Source organism: Molothrus aeneus, chromosome 12, assembly GCF_037042795.1.
Source record: "Molothrus aeneus isolate 106 chromosome 12, BPBGC_Maene_1.0, whole genome shotgun sequence".
Classification (NCBI taxonomy): domain Eukaryota; kingdom Metazoa; phylum Chordata; class Aves; order Passeriformes; family Icteridae; genus Molothrus; species Molothrus aeneus.
In genome coordinates, this window is record NC_089657.1 from 4,320,551 (window position 1) to 4,345,493 (window position 24,943).

Consider the following 24,943-nt stretch of genomic DNA (forward strand, 5'->3'; position numbering starts at 1 on the left):
GCCAAAAATGTCAACAGTACTGAAATCTGGAAGAGGTGGGAGGGGAAAAAAAAAACCCCATTAAAAAATAAGAGCAGAAAGAAGAAAATAAGGGCAGAAATAAGCAGGCCTGATGGACAGGTTGACTTTCTGCTAGATTTCTTCCTTGCTGAGAGGAAAAGCATATTTAAGGTTTATTGTTTCACCAGTTCAGAAGCAGATCGATGTGGAAAAGCTGAAGTGCCTGGATCAGGCACCTACAGCCAGAGGAGATGTGTTTGCACTCAAGCATCTGCTGAGCAACAGCAGTTCAAGCCCCAAATCTTCCACTCCTACCAGGGTGGGAGTGTGGGGACTGCACTAGGCATGGCAGGGAGTTGGAGGGGGAGCACAAGACTCTTTGTGTTCCCCTCCCAGCACACACACCACCGCCTCCTGATTTGCATGACAAATGCTCTGTGCTACCCTTTGTTTGCACAGTGATTTAGACATTCACTACTAGAGCTCCCTTTCCCCATCCAGACCCCATGTTCATGAAAAAAAAAAGAAGAGGAAGATGCCGGAAGGAAAAAAAATTGTCGTCTCCTGGTTGCCTAGACCCAGGCCATGTGTTTGGCTGGCTTTGTGCCTGCTAACGAGTCAACCAGATTGACTGAATCAATGGTGCCAGTGAGGATGGAGTTTGTTTGCCTGCAGATTTTCAGCAAATGGCTTCTTCTGTTTTTCCTGTTTCCCAAGCCCCTTTCAGCGGTGCTGGGAACAAGCTCCATGTACAAATTCCTATGAATTCCATGAACAATGGCTTTGTAGAATCATAGAGCCTTTTAGGTTGGAAAAAGCCTTTAAGAACACTGGGTCCAACTGTTGTTGAAGGGTATTTGCTCAGGAAACTCCTGAAGCAGAGGCGAAGCATAGCACTCCATTTGAGGAGTAACAAGGCTCTCAGCACCCTGGAGCAGGGACAGAAAAGCCAAGAGCTTGCCATGCCTTAGTGAGGTGTCTCATTGTGTCTCAGCACGTTGGAGGGGTTGGCCACGCTCATCCTTCCCAGCATGGAGCTGCAGGGTGGACATTCAGGCGCTGGATGCCATGAGCACGGGTCCCTCTGGGTGATGAGCTGTGGGGATATTATCACTTTGTTTCAGAGAGCCCTCCTCATGTTTTCACTTGGCAGAGGCTCAGATCAGTCACTACAGTAGTCTGCCAGAAATAGGAGCCAACTTCCATATAAGAGCAAGCCGTGGAGGCAGGAGTTGGTGCCGGCCGGCCGGTGGGGTGCTGCCGAGGCCCTGGCCCGTGCTGTGGGTGTGGAGGGAGGTCCAGCACCTGAATCACATTAGCCCAGCTGTGGGAAACCGCAGCAACACCAGCTCCTGTGCCTCACAGCTAAATCCAGTCGACTGTACTTACATAAAATCTTTTCTGTTCTTTCTAACTGCTTTCTTTTCCAGGAGGGGAGAAATTTCTCTTTGCAGGGCGTATATATATTTGTTCTGAAAAAGTCTTAAGAAATGTTCCTCTTGTGTTCTGTATGAAATGTGCTGTATTCTACAATATGCATGCTTAAAATTGTGGCTGTTCTCAGTCACTCTGGGGATAATTGATAAGAATAACGTGAATTTTTAATCTTAGGTTTAAGCTTTCATATTTATTTTGTCTTTGCAAAATAAGATGTAAAGAGCTGGGGAAAGCGAGCGGGTGCGGGGAGGGGAAGGGGCTTAACATTGCAAAATGAGAACTGTCAAGCTGACTGTGCTGCTGCTGTTCTTGGACAATGATGAGCATTTTCTCATGGAAGGTTTTTGAATGTTTTCTCTTTTATACTTGCTGCAGAATGCAGTGCGTCATAATCTTAGTCTTCACAAGTGTTTTGTGCGAGTAGAAAACGTTAAAGGGGCAGTATGGACAGTGGATGAACTAGAGTTCCAAAAACGAAGGCCACAAAAGATCAGTGGGTATGTCCACCATGTTTGAACTTCTTAGCCTAGCTCGGATCATGCTTACAGTTTAACGTAGAGGCTTTTGGCTGCTAGCTGGTGTTAGACCAACCACAGGTGGTTTCGCATTGTCTCAGTTAAGGGAAACCAAGACAAACATCTCATCACTACTGTTTGTATGCCCACCAGTACCCTGACCCTGCTTGCTTGGTGTTTGTTGCATCACATGCTAGTAGCTTTTAGGTGGCAATGCATATTAACCCTCACAAACCATTTGCTTATGCTTATTGCATTTTATTTTCTTTTTCCTTTTCCCTGTATTTGATGTCTGTTCTGTCCCCGATCCCGTGTCCCTTTGTTTCCACTTCATCTCCTTTGCTGCTGCTCTTGTCCCAGGGTGCCATTCGCACCAACCTCTCACTGCATAAGTGCTTTATCAGAGTAGAGGATGAGTTTGGGTCCTTTTGGACTGTTGATGATGAAGAGTTTAAACGTGGCCGTCATATTCAACGAGGCCGTCCTCGAAAATACTGCCCTGATGAAAACTTTGGCGAGCTTGTTGCACAGTAAGAGCTTTTACTTGCTTTAATTTTTTTTTTCTGCTGTTGCTTTGCTTTGCATGATTTACCCATCTCATGTAGACTTGCATTTCACAAAATAGTGTCATCACCTTTGCTGCTAAAGAAACTAAATTTTTGGTTGTTATGTGTATTTTGTGTGTCCTACTCTGATAATCCAAATGCCTGTAGTAAAAACTCTACTCCGACATGTTTGTTAAAGCATTTATTTATAGAGCAATGTAGACTAAGGTAATTATCCATGCTAGCACAGATATACTGCTGTAGACGTGTCAGGAAGACAGATATATGCCAGGAAAGGTTTCAGATAAGTTTTAATTCTGTTATTTTCCTTTGCTTTATATTGTATGCTTTGTTTTGCAACTCCTAATCAGAAAATGTAAGGTACTTACAAGACAGAAATGCTGAATTCACTTTAATGAGTTTGAAAATGCAATGAGACCAGCTGTAAAGATTATCAGTAGGCCACTGTGTGCCTACAACAACCATGCACCAATATTCCTGGGCTTCCCAGAGGGATTTTCTTTGACCTTTACTCGAAGGCCATCTCTCCTGGACAACTGATCCTTGCTGGTCCCTGTGCAAGGATCTCAGTTAAGACTCTGCTCACCATAATTTATTCCCACGTGAATAAAATTAAGATAAAAACATGCCCAGTGAGTGATAAAACTTCTGGGGGATGTTTTGCATTGACATTTTTTTCTGCCCAGTTTCTATTTCATAATTGTTAATTTTTTTTTTTTTTTATCTCCTGATTAAACCAGTGATATTGGGATGCCTCCTAAAGAGAGAGCCCACGTGGTCACCATTCCTTTTCCTCAAATCTGGCCCCTTGTGTAAAGGTGACAAAAATAAGAGTCCAAAATAGCACACCAGAATACTTTTTACTAAAAATCGCCTTCAGGGCAGCGCGGTGGTTTCTGCCTGCCCTTGAGCCTCCATGCCCATGGGCTTCTTGGGGCAATGGTGTGGATAACCCTCGCAGTGGCTCTTGGCATAGCAGGAAATAACATGGATCAGATAAATCCTCTCTCATCGTGGTGCCTCCCTCCATTGGGAGAGACTCCCTCCCCTCCCCTGGGAGAGACTCCACTGCCAGCGACTTGGAGAGTCACTTGGATGAAGCAGAGTTTAAAATGTCCCGTGATGCTTTTGATCATTGCCTCCTCACGATGGACCTTCACGTGGTAGCGGGCTCCCAGACACGACGAAAATTGGAGAGTTTCTCCTGAACACAGCTAAAATGAGCAGAGATGCCAAGATGTGCCACTAACGCAGGGTAGTAGAACACATGGCGAGGTAACGTCAAGAGATAATGATGTTCCTTATTTAGTAAAGGCAAATATGATAACCATAGCCGAAAACTCAGATATTTTCTTTAAATTAAAAAAAAAAAAAAAGAGAGAAACGAAAGAGAACTCAATGTGGAAAACCGATCTCAGCTCTAGTTTTCTGGTGGGGGAGGAAGCAATACGTGCTTGAAACGCTGGCACAGAAGTTGGTTGCATTTAACTCTCCTTTTTATGTTTTTCTTATGCAGTAACCCTTCTCTTATTAAAAACATACAGACCAGCCACACCTACTGCACACCTCTCAATGCTGCTTTACAGGTAAGATTAATGACTGTAGCAAATATGCAACAGAGGCGTGTGTCTTCCCCACTCATTTCAAAATATATTAGCCTTGCTCTAATTAGATATTAAATTTTAATTCCGTTAAACTTTTTTCTTAAGTGCATAAAGCATCATAGTCCCTGGAGGCAAACACATATCAGGCTGCTTCAGCATTAGCTAGATGCTTAGCATTTTGAATATTGTGGCAAAAAAATTAAAAGTTCACTTATTAATATTTATCAGCAGTATCATAATTTCCATCCTCTTATTTCAGAATTTCACTTGAGGCAAAAATACCACAAGTGTAATTACTCTAGCACAGCTATTAATGTGCTGAATGATAGGATACTGTGGCACGTGACCTTCTATTGTTCATGGCTTTAAAGAGAAAGCAGATCATTTTTCCCTCTTTTCTTTTAAGGGCTATTTTTGCATATCTTCCTATTGTTGGTAAAAAATAAACGGTGCAATTCCTACAGAAAATAAAAGATCGTTTTTATTGGTTTAAACTGTAATCATAAGACAAAAATTCAGTTTTTTCACGATGCAAAAATACACAAAGTATGGGTGCAGAATTAATAACTTGCAGCCTGGAAACATCCATGTCTCCAGCCCTTTTTCCTGTGCCCTTTTTCCTCTTTCAATAAATTCCTGAGTCAGTCTCAAAAACCCTAGGTGAAGTCAGTGTTCTCTGTATAAATCAAAGATACAAATATATTACCATACCCTGATTTGTAGTGGGGTTTGTGTGTTTGTGTGGGGGTTCAAACCTGGTTTATACGTTATGAATTAATCCAGGAGGCATGGTTGCACCCCAGGTGGTTCTTGGGGTCACTTCTCTAGAAGTTCACTGATGGCCCTGAGTATTTGCTTGGGCGGTCATGTTTTGTGGAAGGTTTAGCAGACTTCTCTTTTCATAACCAAGAAACAAATTATTAGGAGGAAAATGATGTTTTGCCTTCTAATTTTTTTTAGTTTATGCAGTAACTCCTGCAAAGCCCAGGAAAGCATGTTTAAATGAAGCAACTGTAAATACCATTCACTAGTAACTTATTTTCCCTTGAGTCTTGTGAAGTGTGATTTTTAAAGACTGCTTTGTCTCCTGAATAGTATTAAGATTACAAGCACATTTTACATTCATGAGGCTGAAAGGCAAAAATGAAATGATCCTGCATTTCTTCACATTGTTAACTATGTGACTAATTTCAATTAATATGCTTATCATATGGAACTGTTCGTGTTTTATTTCTGAAACACGTGTCGTTGTCGTCATCTCCATCCATTCTTGTCTTTTGTGATAACCTCCAAACTGTTTCCATTCCCCCACTTTTCCTGAGAGAGCCATGTCCTTGTGCCCCCCATAGCTGAGCTGATGGAGAGAAGAGCCTGGCCAGATGTGCTGCCTCTGTCATCCCTCTAATAAATGGGGATGAATAATAATCATTGCACTGAGCCAGGTCCTCTTTTAGGGTGGAGATACACCAGCAGGTTCCCCACTTCTCCCCCTGCCATTGGATTTTGGAGGCAAAATCCCAGTGGGTTCTGTGGGGCTGTGGAAAGTCTAGGCAAATAATTTTTTTCCCCATATGCAGGTGGCCACTGCCGAGTGGGCAGTTCAGACCTCACTTGGGCAGCAGATTCCTCTAGGACACAAGGCTGCCTTACCTGCCAGGGCCTACATTCAGTTAATAATTGATGGGCAATTATTGGTTCCCCCCAGCTTTTGTGGGCTCTGGGAAGGTCTGCTGCTTGCACATGCCCATGAGCACCGTGGGGTCTGCACAGCAGGCTGTGTGCTGCTGGCATGGCAGGCTGTGGTTTCTTTTCCTGTGGGGTGGCAGAGCCTCCCCTCTCCTTCACCCAGACCCTGCTGACATCTCCTCTATCTGTTTTCCCTCATGGCCAGGGAGAAGAAGCAGCTCTCTCCCCCCTCTGTCTGTGGAAGGTATGGGGACTCCAGCTCTCACCAGTTCTGTCTTTTGCCAGTGGGTCATCAGGGGCTCCCAAAACACCCCCTCCCCTATTACTGTCTTCCTAGCAGATACTGCTTGTGTCCTACCTCTCCCCCAGTGAATTGCTTTACTGCAATTACAAGTTATCACTGTGGGTGAAGAACTTGAGTCATTATTTTGCCAAGTGCAGGAAATGTGAGCCATTCTTTGCATCCCCTAATCACAATGAGTTTGCCGGTTGTTGAATCAAGAAGATAAAAATAATCCTCCCCGTTAGAATAGCTTTTGTAATCACGTGTGACACATAGGGCTGCACATGGAGAGGTCAATGTAAGGAAGAATAAAAGGGGCTGTGCTCCTGGAGATGCTGCAGTGAGGGCTGGTCCTGCCCTCCCTTCCCATCCCATCTCCCCTCACCCTTTCTCTGGCTCTGCTTGCCTGGGTCAAACTGCTGGCTGGCAGCAAGCAAGGAGTTCTGTCCCACAAATTAGGAGCAGGCAAGAGTGTTTGGTGAGGAGTACGTTCACATGGATTTCCCTCCCATAGGCCAGGTTTGCATCACGCAGACCCAGCCCAATGGATTTTTTTTGCTTGGCCACTGCAGCCAGCTGACCTCTCCCCAGAGCAGGTCAAGTGCTGCCGAGCCAGCGTCTGTGGCTGCCCGGCACTGACACAGCTCGGGGAGTCATGGATGATGTCAGCCAGATCCAGCTGGGATGGGTGAAATGGTTAAATGTCCTTCCAGTCCCTGGGCACTACAGCCTTGGAAAGCTGTGCTTCCCATCCCTGTGCCTCCCTCCCGTTCCAGTGCCTCCCATCCCCATCAAACACTGGGCTCCTCCGGGGCTCGGGGTTTCTGCGTTCCCACCGCTGCTGCGCCGGGCCGGGACTGTGCTGTCAACATGAGCTAATGCTGACACACAGTAAATATTAGCAGGCAGAACGGTGGGAATCAGAAGGAAAATATTTAACAGTTCATTCTCTTCCTACAAAGATTTCCATTTAGAAAGTTAACTCCAGTGTGCCACTACACAGTGTTTCCTTAGAACAAAGGAAGAAATCAAAATAAAACAGTCAGATCTGTAACAGCTAAGGTAAGAATTGAGTTGCTGAGGTTTAAAAAATTCTACATGGAGTGGTTCGGCTCTCAGGTAGATTGGTGCAGCTCTGATCCAGTTAGCACTGATGGCAGCCTCACACATGTCCCAAGGAAAATCAAACTCCGTGATGCTGCACTCCTGCTTGGTGCCCGCTTACTCCAGTGAGAAGGAGTTATCAGCTGAGCCAGTTCCAGTTTTTTTCCCCATTTCATTAGAAACAAAGCCCAAACCTAAGCCACAAAAAATACCCCAAAGCCCCAAACATAATTTCATGAAGCAAAAATAGGAAAAGTACATTTTCTTTTTTCCAAGGTGTGTAATTCCAAATAGGGAATGGAAGGCTCCATCCTCTTATAAGCCAATACAGCTATGAATCCTTAAACCCAGATCTAACTGATGTTAAATTTCCCTTGATGGAACCAGGGTAATACCTATCAGAAAGTACAGTATTTAAAAGAACCTGTAATTGCAAATAATGTAAATGTGGAGAATGTTTTGGAACAAGTGAGTGTGTTGTGCAGTGTATAAAAACATTAGTCATGGCTCTTCATAGATTTGTTTGTGTCCTTGGCAGGCTTCAATGGCTGAGAACAGTATACCTCTATACACTACTGCTTCCATGGGAAATCCCACTCTGGGCAATTTAGCCAGCGCGATGAGGGAAGAGCTCAATGGTGCAATGGAGCATACGAACAGTAACGGGAGTGACAGCAGTCCAGGACGTTCCCCTATGCAAGCAATGTAAGTACAGCAGAGGCATGTGCTGGCTCTAGGTCTTGTCCTAGCATCTGCTCAAGGGTGACTCTGGAGACTCCTGGCTCCTTGCTGAGCTTCATGGATGGAGCAGCAAGAGCAGACATCTGCCTCTATCTGGGGACATGCGTAGGGTGGTTTGAGCATGAAAGAGCCATTTACTAGTTTCCGTATAAAACTGATCAGCTCAATCCAGTCCAAGAAGGACACAGGGCTTATAAAATTGTTCATTTGTTTGCAGTTCTCTTCTTTAAACCTTCCAAAACTCATAGGCAGCTGTGCTTCTTGGAGAAAACCTGTGATTTCTCTCCCCTTTGGATGGCGTGATGAGCACGGCCCGTGGGGCAGAGCTGGGAAATGGGCTTGTTTGGCGAGTCAAAAATACCCACTCAACACAAAACGGTCTTGCTAAGCATTAACATGAAGGTCTGTGTGATTTATAGATTGCTCTTAAAATATCAAAAGGAGAATTAATAGGGGCATTATAGCAACAGACGGCGGCGTAATGAACGCGTCTATAACCGCACGAAGTGGCGGGGGCTCGCCTGCCCCGCTCAACGTGAGCGGCACCCGGGCAGCGGGCGGGCGCAGGAAAGGGTAAGGCAGGAAGGGTGTGATGCCCCGATGGGTGTGTGCGGTATTTATGGGGTGACGGAGTGAGTTTGCAAAGCTGTAAACTCCCCCCTCCCCTCACATCACACGCCGGGTAATTGGCGGCTGGTGAGGAAGCCGGAGTTTACAAGTCCTGTCGTTCCCGAAAGCTCAGCGGAGTGGTTGGGTACCTGTGAGTGACCGTGCTGCCCGTCTTCCCCCTGCTCCTTAAAACAGCCTGTAAAATTACTGGCTGGCTTGCCAGGGCTCACATTACACATTAAAAAGAGAACTAATTTGTAGTCTTCTACTTCAAAGTAATTTGACTAAGGGATTTACAAAAGTAAGTCTAAATCAAAAAGTAGAAAAAACATTAACCTAATACCACGGTAGTAATTAGTTGTGAAACTAATTAGCATTTAATGGCAAAAAAGTTTCCCACCTGCATAATGTGTTGTCAGAGGGGAGGGGGCACGAAGGAATCTGAGGCTCTGGATACTTTGATATTGCAGTGTTTTAAATCAGTGCACAGAGTGCTTTGAAAAAAAATCTTTAAAGATGGCAACATTCATTTTTAATTAATAATTAATTTAAACATTGTCTTTTACCATTTACTTCAAAACATTCAAATAATGTGTTTAGCTTTTCCAGTGATTGTTTGTGCAGTATTAATTATCTCTCCCAAAGTAACGTTGCATGACACACTTTCCGTCTCTCACAGACGGATTCATCTCCAGGCAGTTTTAGTCACGATTTGTTATCCTCTGCCTGTGACCATGCAGGGCTGGCGTGAAGGAGGAGTGGAGGGACATGACTTTTCTCAAGAAACAAGACTTCTCCCAAGGGTTTCTCCTGGCCTAACAGACAAGGATGAACGTTTATGATGTTGTGTTAATAATGAGTAATTATTTTTTTGCAAGTTCAAGGCTAGTGCAGTTCATGCACTTCTCATTTCACCTAAGGTTTCCTTGTCTTTGAATAGACTGAGAGGAGGGAAAAGTAACCGAGTTGAAACAGGCTAGGACATCTTCCAGAACTGTGCATAGCTGTGGCCTTTGTTGCACTTAATAATCATCTCTTAGCACATTGATACCAAGGTGAGGGGCACAGAACAAATAGTGGAGAGAGAGGAGGTCGGGGGGAGTGATGCCTCATTTTCATTATTCACCAGAAAATCCAATTTTCTGTTGTAATATGGAAATGATTGTTTCCTGAGTGTTTTCATTTTCTCAGAATTGATAATATATGTGTTCTCTGCTGAACATTTCTTTTTGCTTAAGTAAAATGTGGCCGGGTGATGTTCCAATACCAGCCTCAGAGCTTCCCAATTATAATGGTGTTTCTAAGTAGTTTGAAGGGATCTAAAGCCAGAACACCATTCACACGTCATAGGGTTTACCCTGTTTACTAAATAAAAACATAAGTCAACAGCGACTTTACAGACGCTGTGAAACCTTTTTATTTTCCATGCTCCTGCTTTGTTAACAACATGTTCATTTTTTTTCTCAGAACAGATTTCCTTGTCATAATGCAAAATATTTTTTAAACAATTTCAGTGTATTGGAAGAAATCAAGTTTTAAACTTTATTGTAAGGTTTAAAGGACCTTGTTAACATGACAGCTAAGAAGTCTAACACTCTAGCTGAAGTCTTATTACCGCTCATTCGTTTCCTTTTTATGACACATTGAACCACAGCTAGGGTGGGTTTTTTTCCCCTTCTCTCTCCCTCCTTTTGAAACACTAGAAAGTAGTCGCATAATTACAGCTTGGGGACATAACACTTTCATCCTGATATGCTCCAAAGGTAGCCACAAAGCAAACTGCTCCATGCTGTGTGCACCCCCAGAACTCAGTGGCTTTAAACAACAGTCAGCTTTATTAAAAACTCCTCTGTTCCCAGAGTGGACAAACAAAAGAATTACTCAGATGTGAAAAGAAGGGGAATCTGTGTTCAGCAAGGTTATTTATTGTTAACCCCTTCTGGAGTCCCAGGCATCTTCTTAAAAGGAATGTGCTGAATTTCTGCTGCTGTGAAAACAGAAATGGGAAACCCTTTCTTTTCTTTGCCTTCTTTCCCCCTCCCCTTTCTTTTTCTTGTCGCTTAACCCAGCATTTACCTTTTCTGTAATTCAGCAGACTGAATTCTTCAGTCTCTAAAGGAAGTTTTCCTTCCCCATTTTGAGGATTTGGTGAGGTGGTAAATAGAAATTCAGACTTAACTTGAGAGGATATGAAAGTCTCCCTTTGCCTTCAAGATTATTTAAGCTTATTTATTTCAGTTGCTCAGAAATGTTTGAGAAAAATCACAGATTCAGGAAGGTTTCCTCCTCACATGCCATTTTGTGGTTACATCTGAGAGAATACACAAGGAGTTGGAATTTTTTGGCATTGTTTTCCTTGCAGCTCCCTCCCTGGGGGTTGTGTTACCCAGAAAACCTCCTCATTTAGGGAATGGAGGTTTTGCCAAGCTCACTGTCTGATGTTTGTGCAACACGTGAGGTGCTGGAGGGGCTGGTGTGACTCTGCTCCCTGTGGCTTTGTGGCCCTCTCTGGCTTTGTCTCACCCAGGGTTGTGCAGAGCTTTTCATAACTTCTGTTGCTTCTCACACCTCAAGTTTTGGTTTTTGACCTCTGGGAATCACACCAAACCTCAAAGAGAACCTCAGTTAAAACCACCTGGTTTCACCTGGTTTCATAACAAAACCAGAAGAGGGGCAGAGTTTGCTTTGGAAAGCTTTGGGGACCTTTGAATGAGCTTTCACAGCACTTGGAGTGGTTTTGAGCACAGTGAGCACCTGTCTAACCTGCTGGCACCTGAGGTGGTGGGGATGCATTGGGACACTGGGCAGCCTTTGGAGAAGCTCCACTCCATGCACCAAGGCCTCTCTACTGCACGTGACATGTGCTCTCGTGCCCCCTTTGAAAATTTCCCTTCTGTGTTTTCAAAAATAATACTTAAAACAAACAAAACTAAGCCAGCAGCGGCAGCATCAAAACCAGAAAGCAAAAAAGCAAGACTTTGACATTAAAACAGCAGTAAAAAAGATCACTGCCATAAAGGCCGAGTAGCACAGGCTTTATTGGGCTCTCAGTGCAGCTGCTCTTTCCCCCTTTTTCTTCTGTTTTTCATTTCATGTTTTCTCCCAAGTGAGGGGCCCCACAGCCTATTCATAATATTAAGTTTTTCTAGTTGCAGGTATTCAGCATAGTTTAATATTCACTGAGGCCATGAGCTGCTGGGACAGGTAGCACATGCACACCTCCAGCTTCTTAAAAGTTTTTGCCAATACTTAACCTCTGATCTTTGAATTGTATCCTTCCAGTTTTTTCTTTACCCCTTTTTCACTAGTTAGGTTAAAAACAGTATGAGCCGTGCTCTTGATGTGTAATTTTTTCACAAATTATGTGACATGCAAGGAACCTCTTTGCTCCCAGAGATGTGTTGATAGGATACATATTAGTGGATTTGAAAGGAAAAGGTGTGTGTTCATAGATACTGCATCACTTCTCTCAGTGTTCCTTTGGATGAGTTGGAAGGTGCAGTTAATACTTGAGTATTGATCCAGCACTTTACAGCTCTAAAAGTTGAAACAAGCAGGGACTTGAAAGGCATTCACAGCTCACATTTGAATTGTCTGTAGTCAGCAAGTTGGATGCTTCCTAAACTTATCCAGGCTCAAGCCTGAATAAAGAAATAAACAGGATACAGGGGTACAACTGGCTCACTTGAATTAGGCAAGGCTTAGGACTGTCTGTGGATGCTGAGTACATTTTCCCTGCCCAGTGATTTATCCTTGCTGTCTGTCCGTGCAGTGGAGTACAAACAGTGTTGTCGTTGCTATCCACACAAAGCATAAAATACGATGCAGCTATTTTAAATCATTCATTGTAAAGCAAAGCTGTGCAAACAGAGGAAAAGTTCTTACAGTGAACGTGTGTGCTTCAGGTTGTGTGTTCATGTTGCGTATGTGAAAGGGTTAAATGAGCCTGCACAGAGGAAAAAACATGAGTCTTGGAGGTGGATATCAACTCAGTGAGAGACAGAGTGGGACTTGAACTCATTAACACTTTATTTTAAGGGATTGCCTACAACATCAATTATTTAGGAAGCAAACAAGGTCTCCATCACTGTGTCGCATTATTAATACTTGGTAATGTCAATAAAATCCTACTTTCCTATAAAGTGCCACCAACAAGACACTATTGACTCACATGGCTACTTTACATTTCAAAAGCTGCTGAACAAAAAAAAAAAAAAAGAAAGAGAGGTAGAAAAAGGTAATTTGTATTTGTATAGGATTTGTTGTAAATATGATTTACGAACAACATTTTTCAATTGTTATCATACCCATTTTGAATGACCAAGCCCCATTCCCCTGCGGGTTATTCATGTGCTTTGCTGTAATGAGAAATTTGGCAGATCTCATCTTTTTAGTACATCCTTGTGCCCACCATGAGCTGGGGATCATGTTCTGCCTTGTTTACAGCTGACAGTGTTATTATTCTCGTTAGGACTGTGCTTTCTTATCATATTGTTGTGTTGAGCGAGCCTTTTCCTCTCTGTTTGTGTTTCCTGGCAGGGCTTTTCTTCCCTTATTGACAGTTTGTAAAAATATGCATTAATTTGGAGTTTAAAGCATGTATCATGGTGTCTCTTTGCTGTGTTTGCTTGAAGTTGATTAATGATAGAACCTCACTTGGGGTCATCCTCTGGAGAGTTGTCTCACAGGTTCTGCATGTTAACGAGAGACGCTGCACACACAGCGAGGATGATTAGCCCGGCCCGCGCCGCGCCGAGGCCTGGGCAGGCCCCTGCCTTCCCCTTCAGATGCACATTCCACTTATTTATCCAAAGATCATATTAACTTAATGTGTCAGCTGAGAGCATTTTCTCTCCATCCCAAGACGGAAACCCTATCGAGGTGCTCCTCCCAGAGTGTCTTCCCGGGGAGGCTGAGTGCTGCCTGCCTGGCCCAGCCTCCCTGGAATCTTAGACTCATTAAGCTTGGAAAAGCCCTTTAGGATCATTGAGTCCAGCCATTAACCCAGTGCTGCCAAGCCCACCACTAAACCGTGTTTTAAGTGCCACATCCACATGTTTTCTGAAGGCTTCTGGGTGCAGTGACTGCATCGCTTCCCTGGGCAGCCTGTTCCAGGGTTTGGTCACTCTTTTCAGTGAAAAAATTTCTCCTAATATCCAACCTAAACCTCCTGTGGGGCAGCTTGAGGCTGTTCACTCTTGTTCTCTTGATTGTTACCTGGGAGATAGTGCTTAGCTCGGCTTCTGTGGCCAGCACAGTCATTGAGGGTCTTCTCCTTGATGGCCTGGAGCTCTCAGACCTGGCCCTCCATGTCTGAACCCCATAAACCACCTTTGCTTTCCTCCCCAGACCATTTGCACTGTCAAAACCATTTTTTAATAAGCAATTTGCTGATTGTCTGTTGTTCTGTTTTCCCAGGCACCCTGTGCATGTCAAAGAAGAACCATTAGACCCAGATGAAAATGAAGGCCCACTATCCTTAGTGACAACAGCCAACCACAGTCCAGATTTTGATCACGACAGAGATTATGAAGATGAACCTGTAAATGAGGACATAGAATGAGTATGTCTGACATCATTATCCTGAGAATGAAGATTGGAAGAACAAGTCAAACTTAGCTGTGAAATCTCTCCATTATTGTACAGTCTGGAGGATTCTCAGTCCACTTTGACAACTATGAAATATGTTAACTCTTAGTGCCATCAAGTATCCCATTTGGGAGTATTTTTGATTTTTCTACTTTTTGTTGAAAAAAGGAATTTGTACTCTGTGCATTGGATGGACTTGTTTGGTACTTGGGATTTTCCTCTCTTACAGTCAACATCAGTGTTGTAAATTTGCTAAACTGATTCACTTGCATTTAGCAGCCAGCTGTGGACTGCAGGTCCTGCCAATTTTGGACACTTGAGGACATCAAACTGAGCATGTACACCTGAACTGCAGATCAAGTCTTTGCCCAGATTTTAAGGATTCCAATGGACAACATATTTGCACAGTACTGCATGTTGATTATCACTGCCTTTACTCCTTTTTTTTTTTTTTTGTTTCGTTGGTTGGTTTCTTTTTTTTTTTTTTTTTTTTTTTTTTGCTTCCATTTGGGATGGGGAAGGCCTGTGTGTGCACGTGTGTGGGTATGTGTGCGTGCGTGTGAGCGTGTATATCGGGGAGGGGTTCAAAGAAAAAATTATCCCAAACTCTTTAATGTATTGCTTTTATTCCCCCGCCCCACTTCTCCTCTACCATTTTAAGTTCTGACCTCAGGCCTCATCTGGGCCCAGGGCCTCTCAGAGGCTTCAACGTTTTCTGTACTTTGTGATGAATGTTAATAGGTGTTTTTATTATACGAAGCTGAATGTCATTGAATTGTTTGTAGTTTTTTCTGTCATTCATTCCAGTTTCCTTCAGATGCCACCATGTTTTCTTTAGCTATGGAAAACATTCCATTTCGGTGTCTCCTTCTTTGTTGTTGTTGTTTTTTGAAAAGGTCCCAAATGCTGCACGATCCATGTGGAAGGGTTGTCCAACGGAGAGAGAGGAACGAAGTACTGCAAGAATGAGAATGAATGACAGATGAACATAGAAACACTGTAGGAAGCAACACAGATTCATTCCACAAAGCAGTATTTTTAATATATTCTTGTTTTGTTTAGGTTTTTTGATTTTTTTGATTTTCTTTTTTTTGGCAGCAGCGGTGAATATTAGCAAATGCCACAAAATTGAACAGCACAAAGAAACATATGCAGCACCAACAGAGTTCACTTTTAGTAGAGAATGAATAGTACAGTGGCAGGTTCTCGGTTGTTTAACACGAGTTCTAATGGGTCAACACATCTTTCTGGAATATCTAAGATTACTGAGATGGGCACCTAAACATTTATTATTACAACTTTATTTTTTTCTATTGTTTTTTTACATTTGCATTTGCAAATAGTGGTTGGAAAGATGACTTCATTAAATTGTTACTGTACATGGTGATGTTTCACGGTTAAACATCAGTTCAGGATTGCTCGGTGGCGTTAATCTGTTTGAATACAAATTAGATTTCAGATTGAACTTGTTACGGGAGTTAATAAGGACGGGGCCCCACTAATGCTAAAGTGTTAATTTTCAGCTGTGCAAATCCAGTACTGCAGTTAGGATTGTTATGCAATATTACACCAGCCAGTATGGAAACCTCGCCGGAGGAGTCGGGAGAGTTGGGAGAGAATTGGCGCCGGGGCTTGTTAGGCAAAACTGGCAAAGCTCTGCAAAGCAAACACGACATACAAAATCTGTTGCCATAGGTCAGTAAACCTCAGTCACCAAACACCTAAACATTTTCATTCTGCAACCACTTTTCCGTCACTCATTTATTTATGTAGGACTGTAGCTTTTTTTATTATTTCGAAAAGCCTTTCAGAGCTTAATTTATATTCTTCTTTGTACCTTTTTTTTTTTCCTAAAATTACCAAAGATATTACACAAAGGTAAATTATGTTCTCTGTTATATGCTTTATCTTATGAAGCCAAATATCCTCTTATTGTTGATCAAGGGAGGTTGAAGAATTTAGAGGGAAATGACAAGATGTGGGCTATTGCTAACCTGAGAGGGAAACTGCTCCTTTATTCTAGAAAATTTAGAAGGCCAAGTAGATGTCTGAACCAAAGTTGTTACTTTTTATTTGCAATTCTTTACAGTGACCAAAATGAAAGTCTGTAAAGAGGAACCGAGGAGAGCTTTTGAGGTTAAAACTAGGAATCAGTGTTACTGGGGGAGCTATGAGAAGGGAGCTGAAGAAAGCAAAGACACAATTATTTCGTGGAAAATTAGAGTATCAGATAAAGGAGACAGTTTAATAAAACACAGAAGAGAACAGAAAAGCTCCCACAATTTAACTGGACGACATAATGGTATTTCTAGAATAAAAAGGAAAAAAAAATTTTTTGGTCTTTGGTTCTACAGATTGTGTGCCACTTCTGTTCCGGGACTGTGCTGGGATGTCTGCTTTAATTTTGGTTGATCTTGGCACATTTACTCAGTTTTGTTTCGTTTTTGGTCAGCATTTTTCATAAGGAAATAACACTCCTGTCCACTCATAAGCTTTGGTACAAAAAACTTTATTGGCAGTTACTTATATAAAACTCAGCTTTCTGTTTCAAAAAGACAAGGAAAAAAAAAAGAAAGAAAAAAAAAAGGGCAGTCTGTGGTCATTTGGAAACATTTTCTTTAATTTTTTTTTTCTTTTTTTTTTTTTTTTTAAGTTTTGGTTTAAATTATATCCAGGCAGCTTCGTGACGTGCCGGCGGTAGCCAGACAGGGATCATGAGAATTGAGCCCTGTGCTTCAAAACTGAGTGGTTTGCTGGTTAGTTCGGTATTCAGAAGGGGGATAAAAATCTGGTAGATTAGTTCATTCTCAGCATGTGTAGCTAGACATGAGTAAAGATAACAGCATGAGAAAACTGTTAGTACGCATACCTCAGTCCAAACTGTTAGGGAATGAGTAAATAAAAAATACATTTCACTCAGTTGCACTTAGTTGTATGTCTTGCATGCTTAGTCTAAAGACTGTAGCAAAAATAAAAAAAATTAAAAAAAGAGAAAAAGAAACAAAAAATTAGAGTCTAACATATCTGGCAGGTGTTGCAGCCTTGCAGAAGAACCAACTGAAAATCTCAGGCTTTACATCAAGCAAACTTCACTATGATTTTTACAATTCTGATTCTGTATCCCTTTGGATATACAGTTGCTTCTTTAGGGAGGGGTTTATTATGTTGTACATATATATCCCACTGTGTCTGTGTGAGCCTTTGTCTTTTGGGGGGAGGGTGGGGAGGGAGGAAAAGGTGGAAAGGTCCTTTTTTTAGATATCATTCCTCAAAAGGAATAAATGCAGACCTGTTTGTCAAAACACCTTTTGCTTTTTGTGCAACTGCTTTATATTAACTATACTAAAAAATAGCTTTGAAAAAAAAAAAAACTACTGTATGTAATGGAATTGCAGAATACGCTGCACATGTATTTTATTTAGTTATCCTTGCTTTAAGAATATTGGATGACATTTGCTGACATGTGGGAGAAAATCCCTGACTTTTTTTTTCAGCTTTTAAATTGTAACATAGTTGACAGATTTTTTTTTTCTCCTGTTATCATTGATCGAAGCATTTTTGTACAGTTTTTGTGTTTAAGCTGGTTTTTTTGATACTTTCCCACCCCTTCTGTTATCTTACCACTGCCTTTTCTGGCTGTCTTAAACAAAGTTCATATATTTGAAAAGAAAAAAAAATCGTTTAAAAAAAAATGTTTTTCTCCTGCTGCAGTAAATATTTTGCATGATGAATTCCAGGGTCACACTTTCAAAGTTTATCAGTGAAGTAGTGATTAATAATGGGGAGTGTCAAACTATTGAACTTTTTGTATAAAAAAACAAAAAAAAAACTTTACAAGGTGCCAAGATGTAAAGACAATTTGTTACATGTTTTTTTTCTCAAAGAAAAGCGTACATTATGAAAGTAGTACCATGTATCAGGTAAATCGCTGTCAGGAATGAGAGTCAAAGCCTTCCTTGTCCACAAAAAAAAAAAAAAGTTTGTAAATGTAAAACCTGTTAGGTTTCTGCATTCAACTAGAAGTGAAATGATAAAAACAAAAAAAAAAAAAAAACAAAAACAAAATCAAGGCTTATGTAGAACAAGTGACCACAAAAAAAAAAAAAGACCTTTTTTTGATTCTCACTCGCAAGAGTCCCACAGCAGGTCCTGCACCTCCCCTTTCCTGGAGCTCAGCTTCGGGTAGAGACTGGGGCAGGGACGCTGGTTCTACAAATATTGCAGATCATTAGATATTTTATATATATACATACATAAATATATATATATATAAAGTTTTTTAAAATAATTTTGAACTATTGTAGTTTTCAGATCGCCAATAATCTCACGTTCATTATAGCATGGGAAAAAAAAAAAAACCAAACGTGTTTAAACTCTTTTGAAATCCTTTGGTACCTTTGGTTAATGAACTCAGAGTGATTTTTTAGATGTTTCAGAAGTCATTTAGTATTCTAGTCTTGCGAGGTGAATTTGCAGTTCAGGACTGCATTTTAATGGGCCCAGAACAGGTAACCAAGTATCTTCTACCCATAAGCCTTGATGAAAATGGTACAGTCCAGACTGTTAGCATGGTGCTTCGTGTGTATGTGCTGCCAGTAACAAGATTTTTTTTTTTTTTTGATAAGGCATAAAAGAAACTCATTCCTTACATCAACTGTAATTCCATCATTCCATGTCTGTTGATACAGACAATAAAAAATGTTGTGTAGTCAGTACTAATTACTGACATTATAGCATTCTCAAATGCAATAAAAATGCTGGTTGTTCACACTGGTAATGCAAGTTGCCATGTCCGAAGTTCTTGTTTGGTGGTTCCCCCCCACAGTGACTCTGATGTCACATCTCGTGGTCCCTGATCCGTGGGCACCTCAGCCATGCCCGAGCTCATTCATGGATGGACAAATCTCATCTCTTTCCTTGAGTCTCCCCCAAGTGCACACATCCAAATACAAAACATTTTAGTGGTGGATTCGTGGACAGTCTGTACAGGGCAGTTGGGTGAGGTTGGAGTGCTGGAAGCAAGGAAGACACTGTCATTGAAGGAATTAATCCTCTTTTCCAAAGAAGTCCTTCAGTTTTGCCCACTGGGGTCACAGGGGGGTTATTTGTTTTCTCAAAGGAAGGGGTTGGGGTCTTCACCCTGCAGCTCCTTCCAGTGCTGTGCCCTGATGGGAATGGTGCTGCTGGCTTTGGTAGGAAGGGCTGGGAATTTGCACTGCACCCTGCCAAAAGGGGTTTGCAGGATCAACCCCTTGGTCCCTAAAACTGTGAGGAGCAACGTCCCAGCTGGCACTGTCACCTGAGACAAACTGAAGGAAAAACCCACCTTCTTTTTCTTTTGAGTAAGCACACATTTATTTTCCTCATCAAGTTTTGTAAAGAAAAATAAAATGTTTAATAACTAGCATTAGCAGCAAACTGAAATTTCAGAGGAGAGATTTTTCATGAATAATTCATTAAAATTTCACATCTGCAAGATTAGTCATCCAAATAAAATGCTAATGTCAAAAACATGCACCGTCTATAATATTCTCATCAAGAAATCTTTTTGCATATAATGATAAATGCTTAAATTAGTACAAATGATTTTATAAAAATATTCTATCATAAAATTACACCAGATAACTATTTTTTGGGGGGAGGGGGAGGGGAACTTTGCACACTCATTATAGTGTGTCCCCAAATGGTACGGACTGGTAGATTTTAATAATCAAAATACAGAGAATACAAATTCGGCCTTGGTTGTGTGGTGCACTTCCATCACCAGTGAGATTTTAGTAAACTGGAGAGGATTTGTGGGATTAAATTTTCCAAAGTCACAGGCAGGGGGGATTGAGCCAGAAGCTGCTGTTTGGTATGGGGTGCATCTGTAAAACGGGGAGTCGTCTCCAGGTAGGAAATGTGTCCCTGGATGAGCCCCAGCAGGGCCCTCAGCCTCTCCTGGGGGACACTGTCCCCACACAGGTCACCAGCAGGCAGGTCAGGGGCTACAAAGCCATCACAGATTTAATTGGCTGCTCCACCTCCCTGGGCATCTCACCTCAGAAAGACAAGTTGGGGTTCCAAATGTCCTGTTTGTCACCTGCTGACTGCCCGTGGGCTCGGGCTTAAGGGGAACTGTTGGGGTGGGTGCCACATGCAGCTTGTGCTGAGCAGCAGGACCATCGTTTCCCCTCCTGTCCCAGGCAGTGCTGCCTGGAGCAGCGGATGGGAATCTGGCTCTTGGCCACCTTCTGTATCATCTTTGTGTTATTAATCACATTTCTCCTCCCTGGCTGCTCCATCACGGAACATCACACAATGCCTTCCTACTCCACCAGCAACAGCCAGCTGGGAAATACCTTTTCCAGGCAGAAACGCTGTTTTCCACCACAGCTGAAAAGCACTTTTATGGGCAGTGGTGAGGCAATGCGTCTCTGAGGAATTTCCAAAGAAAACTGGAGCCTGTGAGTAGTTTTTCTGGGTTTCTCCTGTCCCAGAGGGAAAAAATCAGGAGCTGGAGGCCCAGGAGGACATGGCAGCTGATGTGCTCCTTGCACACCCACCTGCTCTCTGCAGATGATCCCATCAGTGACATTTAACTTGGGCCATGATCACAAAGTCTGACAAACTTCACATCATTGGTTTAATTTAAGAGACTGGCAATTCCTGGTGCCGCTCGCTTGCACGCAGCCACGCATACACCCACCCTTCCTGACAACAAGGTGTAATTAGCCCTTCTTGACCTATTAATCAGGCTCAGTCTTCAATGATGATGTTAAACGTTCATTTAATGGTGTGTTAATCAGGGCTATCTTTCATCCTCGTAGCACTGGTGGTTAATTCTGGCACATTGAACACTCTTCACCCTCACATAGCCACAAGCCACCATTCTCCCCAGCAGTGATGACTGAGGTGGTGGGATGTGGCCCTCAGGTGTGTTTGCAGCCTCCATGGTGTCCACACCTGGTTTTTACCCAAATCCTGGAGCTCTGGCATAGCAAAGTCCTTCTTTCTGCCCTGTTTTATTACCTTGGTTAGAGATCTTCAAAGCACATGAGCTGCAAATGGCAAGCATCACCTTGGGGTATTTACCAATCCCTCCTCCCTTCTTCCACAGGAATTTTCTTTGTCAACTTGAAGAAAAAGGGAAAAAAAACCCCCATTTTGTGCCACTTTGTCAGTATTTATTTAGAGGAGCCCAGTGACCACTTTTTATGCCTCTCAGAAGCATGAAAAACATTTTTTTTCTTCAAGTTATAATGTTAATTTGAAGGTAACCGTCCTTTCAAGGATTAATTCCAGCCAAAGCAATAACCATTATTTACCAGAGTTTGACATTTTTATCACTCATCATATTAGCAAATTTCCATTGAAAATGCTAAAATGGTTCGTCATAAGGCACATAACTGCTTTGGCTGTAAAAATGACCAACACAAGTGCCTGTACTCAAACATTAAATTATACTGTAATTAATAAAGACAGTTAAACTGTCTACTAGCAACAGCAATTTAGGTAACCACATTTGATCGGCTATAAATTGTAACTACATTAAAATTCCAGAAATATTAGCAATATGGATTACTTGATGGAAATAGGTGCTGATCACTAACTCTCCTATTTTACAACGGAAGCACAGGTCATGTTGGCCACAAAACTGTGGGCGAAGATCAAGGCTGAGTACTTTTAATCTTGTGAAACAAGCAATTACAAATAGTTGCATCGATTTGTTAAAAAGCTTTAGGTGACATAAATTGTTTCCTGTTTAGCTTATTGCTCTGATACATAAATGTCAGCGAGTCTAATATTAATTAGGGTCACAGAACAACAAGGGTCGGGTGATATAGTGTCTGATCCGGGATGTGTCAATCCTTTGTGGAGGCAAGAGCAGCCCCGGCCCCTCCGCGCTGCCGCGCTCAACGCCTCGTTTTATGTGATGACAAAAGAAAGCAAAGGAAACTGTATTTTAATATGTGAAGTAATTACTTTAGTACTAGTATAATTTTACGGTTTTGGATAAATTACAGTGTTTTCATTCTCCTTCGCTTGCCACATAACATAAAAATCCACATATAGCATCAATAAAATAGAATACTGTTTATAAAGGCTTTCTGCTGCACAAGACCAACACTATTCCTCCTAGCAGATGGAAACTAAGCACACATTTCAGTCTGGTGTGTGTTTCTACACTTAATATTTTTTTTTAAAACTGAAAAATGGGCTGTGCAGGTTATTTACTTAACATAAATCAAATGTATCATATACACTGTTTCTTTGGATTGGCATCCGACTTAGAAAAATACAGTAAGGTCCTGAAAAATCTGGAGAAAATTTATTAAATATGATTTTTACTGTAATAGAATATTAATGTAACCCAATGCTCATTTCCCATTAGGTTGATCCCTTTTTAATACACACATGCTTTTTATTATTTTGCACTCATGCGAAAATTCCACATTCAGAGAGTTTCCATCTCCTTAGGAATGTCTCTGGCAAAGGCACAGTAAGAAATCTTGCACTGAAAAAAAAAAATAAATAAAAAATAGACAGCAAATATCGACCGATAAGATGTGGCAAAGTGCTGATGAACTGAAGCAAAAGCCAATGATATAATAAAGGGTAAAAAGGCATTCAGCGCTGCGAGGGGAACAGGAGAAACAATTACACTTTAAACCCCTCCTTCTCACTGCCACTGTACCACAGCACAGATGAAAATGTTTGATTTGCAACATAAAAGATTCATTAATTACCACTTGAATATTTAAAGCTATTTTGCAGACTAACAGAGGTAGATAAAGCACTGAATTAAAACCTCTAATAAAATTGTAAAAATATTTCTGCAAGTTTACCAGCATCGCAATTCCTCCCGGTTTAGGGAGCCAGGCTTGGCTTGTTCAGCAAGGAATTATTTCTTTTTTGAGTGGGAATTTGAGGTAAGATGGAGTGATTGCATGGGGCTATTTGTCTCTCTTTCTCAAATGTTTACAAAATACTTATTTGGATGCTCTCCCTTCACTCATGGCTGCCCTTCATGGGAGAAGTGGCTTTAGAGAACAGAACAGAGGATAGCAAATGTGGCTGAGCCATACATTAATTTTAATACAATCCCATATACAGCAAAAACACATCTAATCATAACTCTGGTCTAATGCTCTCTTTGATATGATACTGTGGGGGGGAGGGGGCTAAAAAATCTGTTAATCCTGTTATGATTACCCTTGTTAGACTTTAAAAAAAATAAAAAGAAAAAGAAAAAAAAAGTGGAGTAGTATCCTCCGTTGCAAGGGTGGAATGCCAGTGGTAGGAAGGGGTATCATGGAAAGCATCTCTGTAACCTTGTGGTAGACCCTGAATTTACCCCATGGAGTAAATACCCTCTGGGATTACGGGACATTTTGTTGAAATTTGGAGATTATAAAGAGCAAATGATGGATACCCCACACAGAAAGCACACTGTAACTTAAATAAAAATTAAGGATATATATTTATTTGCACAACCTCAGCCTGTGGGCAATACACCCTTAAAGTGCTGCGAGCCCCTCACCAGGCAATGTAAATCTTGGTGGCTCAGGAGCTGAATCTGACACTTGACAATTGCGTATGTTAATTTTTACCTGTTTGCATTCAGCTGGCAGTCAGTTGTTTTTTTTTTTTAAAAAAAAAAAAACACTTTCTATTTTTAAACAAGTGACTGTTTGAAATCCACCACAGTGCAGCGAGGGCTTGATTGCAGGCTGAGGGTTGAAAGATACAGCAACAGCACTTTTAACAGTATGTTAACGATGATGAGTAGAGCCAAAATGTATGGATTTAATTAGAGAAAAACAGTTACAGCTCTTTCTCATTGTCATTAATTTATGCAGTTAGCCAACGAAATTCAAAAAAATGTCCAGTTATATTTGGATGCACCCTTTACACAACTATTCCTGTTTTTGTTGAGTGTCCACACCCGTTAAAAGGATTTTTAAATCATTCCTCTGTACTTGGCTGTGAAATGCCTGATTTCAGATGTTCTGGGTAGGTCCAGAGTGCCCGAGGAGGTGTTGCCAGCCAAGGGACCCCTGTCACAGGCAGCACTGTCTGCCATCACCTGGACTCCACCAACAAACCATAATATCCAGGGCAGTCACTCCCAGTCCTGCCAGAAAGGAAAGGGCGTACTCAAAATACTTGAGGCCTTGCCCTTGCTTATTGTTTTTGGAAAGTCTTTTGTTTTCTTCTTTTGGCTTTGGTTTTTTTTGTTGGTTTTGTTTTGTTGGTTTTTTTTTGTTGTTGTTTTTTTTTTGTTCAACCCACTAGTTAATGTTCATTTGTGCTGGGCAAAGTAAAAGCCTGAGCCTGTCAGTTTATATCACACGAGGGGAGGAGCAGTTGGTGATGTTTGAAATATTTTAGACTTTAGAAAAATTCTTGTAGGTGTATTTGCTGTGTTAAAAAAAAATGATTACTCCTGGTAGTTTATGAATAAATTGATGTCTCCTAGCAGTTTATAAATATATATATAAAAATATATATATATATATATATGAATATATATATATATATAAAAAATATATATATATATAAATATATATATATTCCCACATATCCTTTTAATGTGCTTTGATATTTATATAAGAATGAGATTTTGCTAAATAAAGCCTCCTAAAACTTGAAAAGGGGGGATCCCAGGCACTGCAGAACCTGCCCAGCCCCACCTTGTTGGGTACAGACACCCACATGGTTATTAGGGAATGGCAAGAGCTGGATGTGACCTGGCAGTGGCTCATGCCACTCTTTGCCTTTAATATTGAGAGCAGTCCTGTGTATTCCAACAGCAAACGTGCACAC

The 24,943-nt window shown here is 41.5% G+C and overlaps 1 protein-coding gene across 4 annotated transcripts in view; it reads left to right on the forward strand.

The window, feature by feature from the left end:
- Positions 1 to 14,566, forward strand: part of FOXP1 (forkhead box P1) — a 371,654-nt gene extending 357,088 nt beyond the window's left edge. For all 4 annotated transcript variants that reach the window (XM_066557818.1, XM_066557819.1, XM_066557822.1 and 1 more), the window contains 4 exons: positions 1,813 to 1,934; positions 4,035 to 4,104; positions 7,734 to 7,900; positions 13,964 to 14,566. In XM_066557818.1, coding sequence (XP_066413915.1) covers positions 1,813 to 1,934; positions 4,035 to 4,104; positions 7,734 to 7,900; positions 13,964 to 14,108 — 504 coding nt within the window. In that variant the 3' untranslated portion in view covers positions 14,109 to 14,566. The remainder of the gene's footprint in view (positions 1 to 1,812; positions 1,935 to 4,034; positions 4,105 to 7,733; positions 7,901 to 13,963) is intronic.
- Positions 14,567 to 24,943: the final 10,377 nt, after the last annotated feature.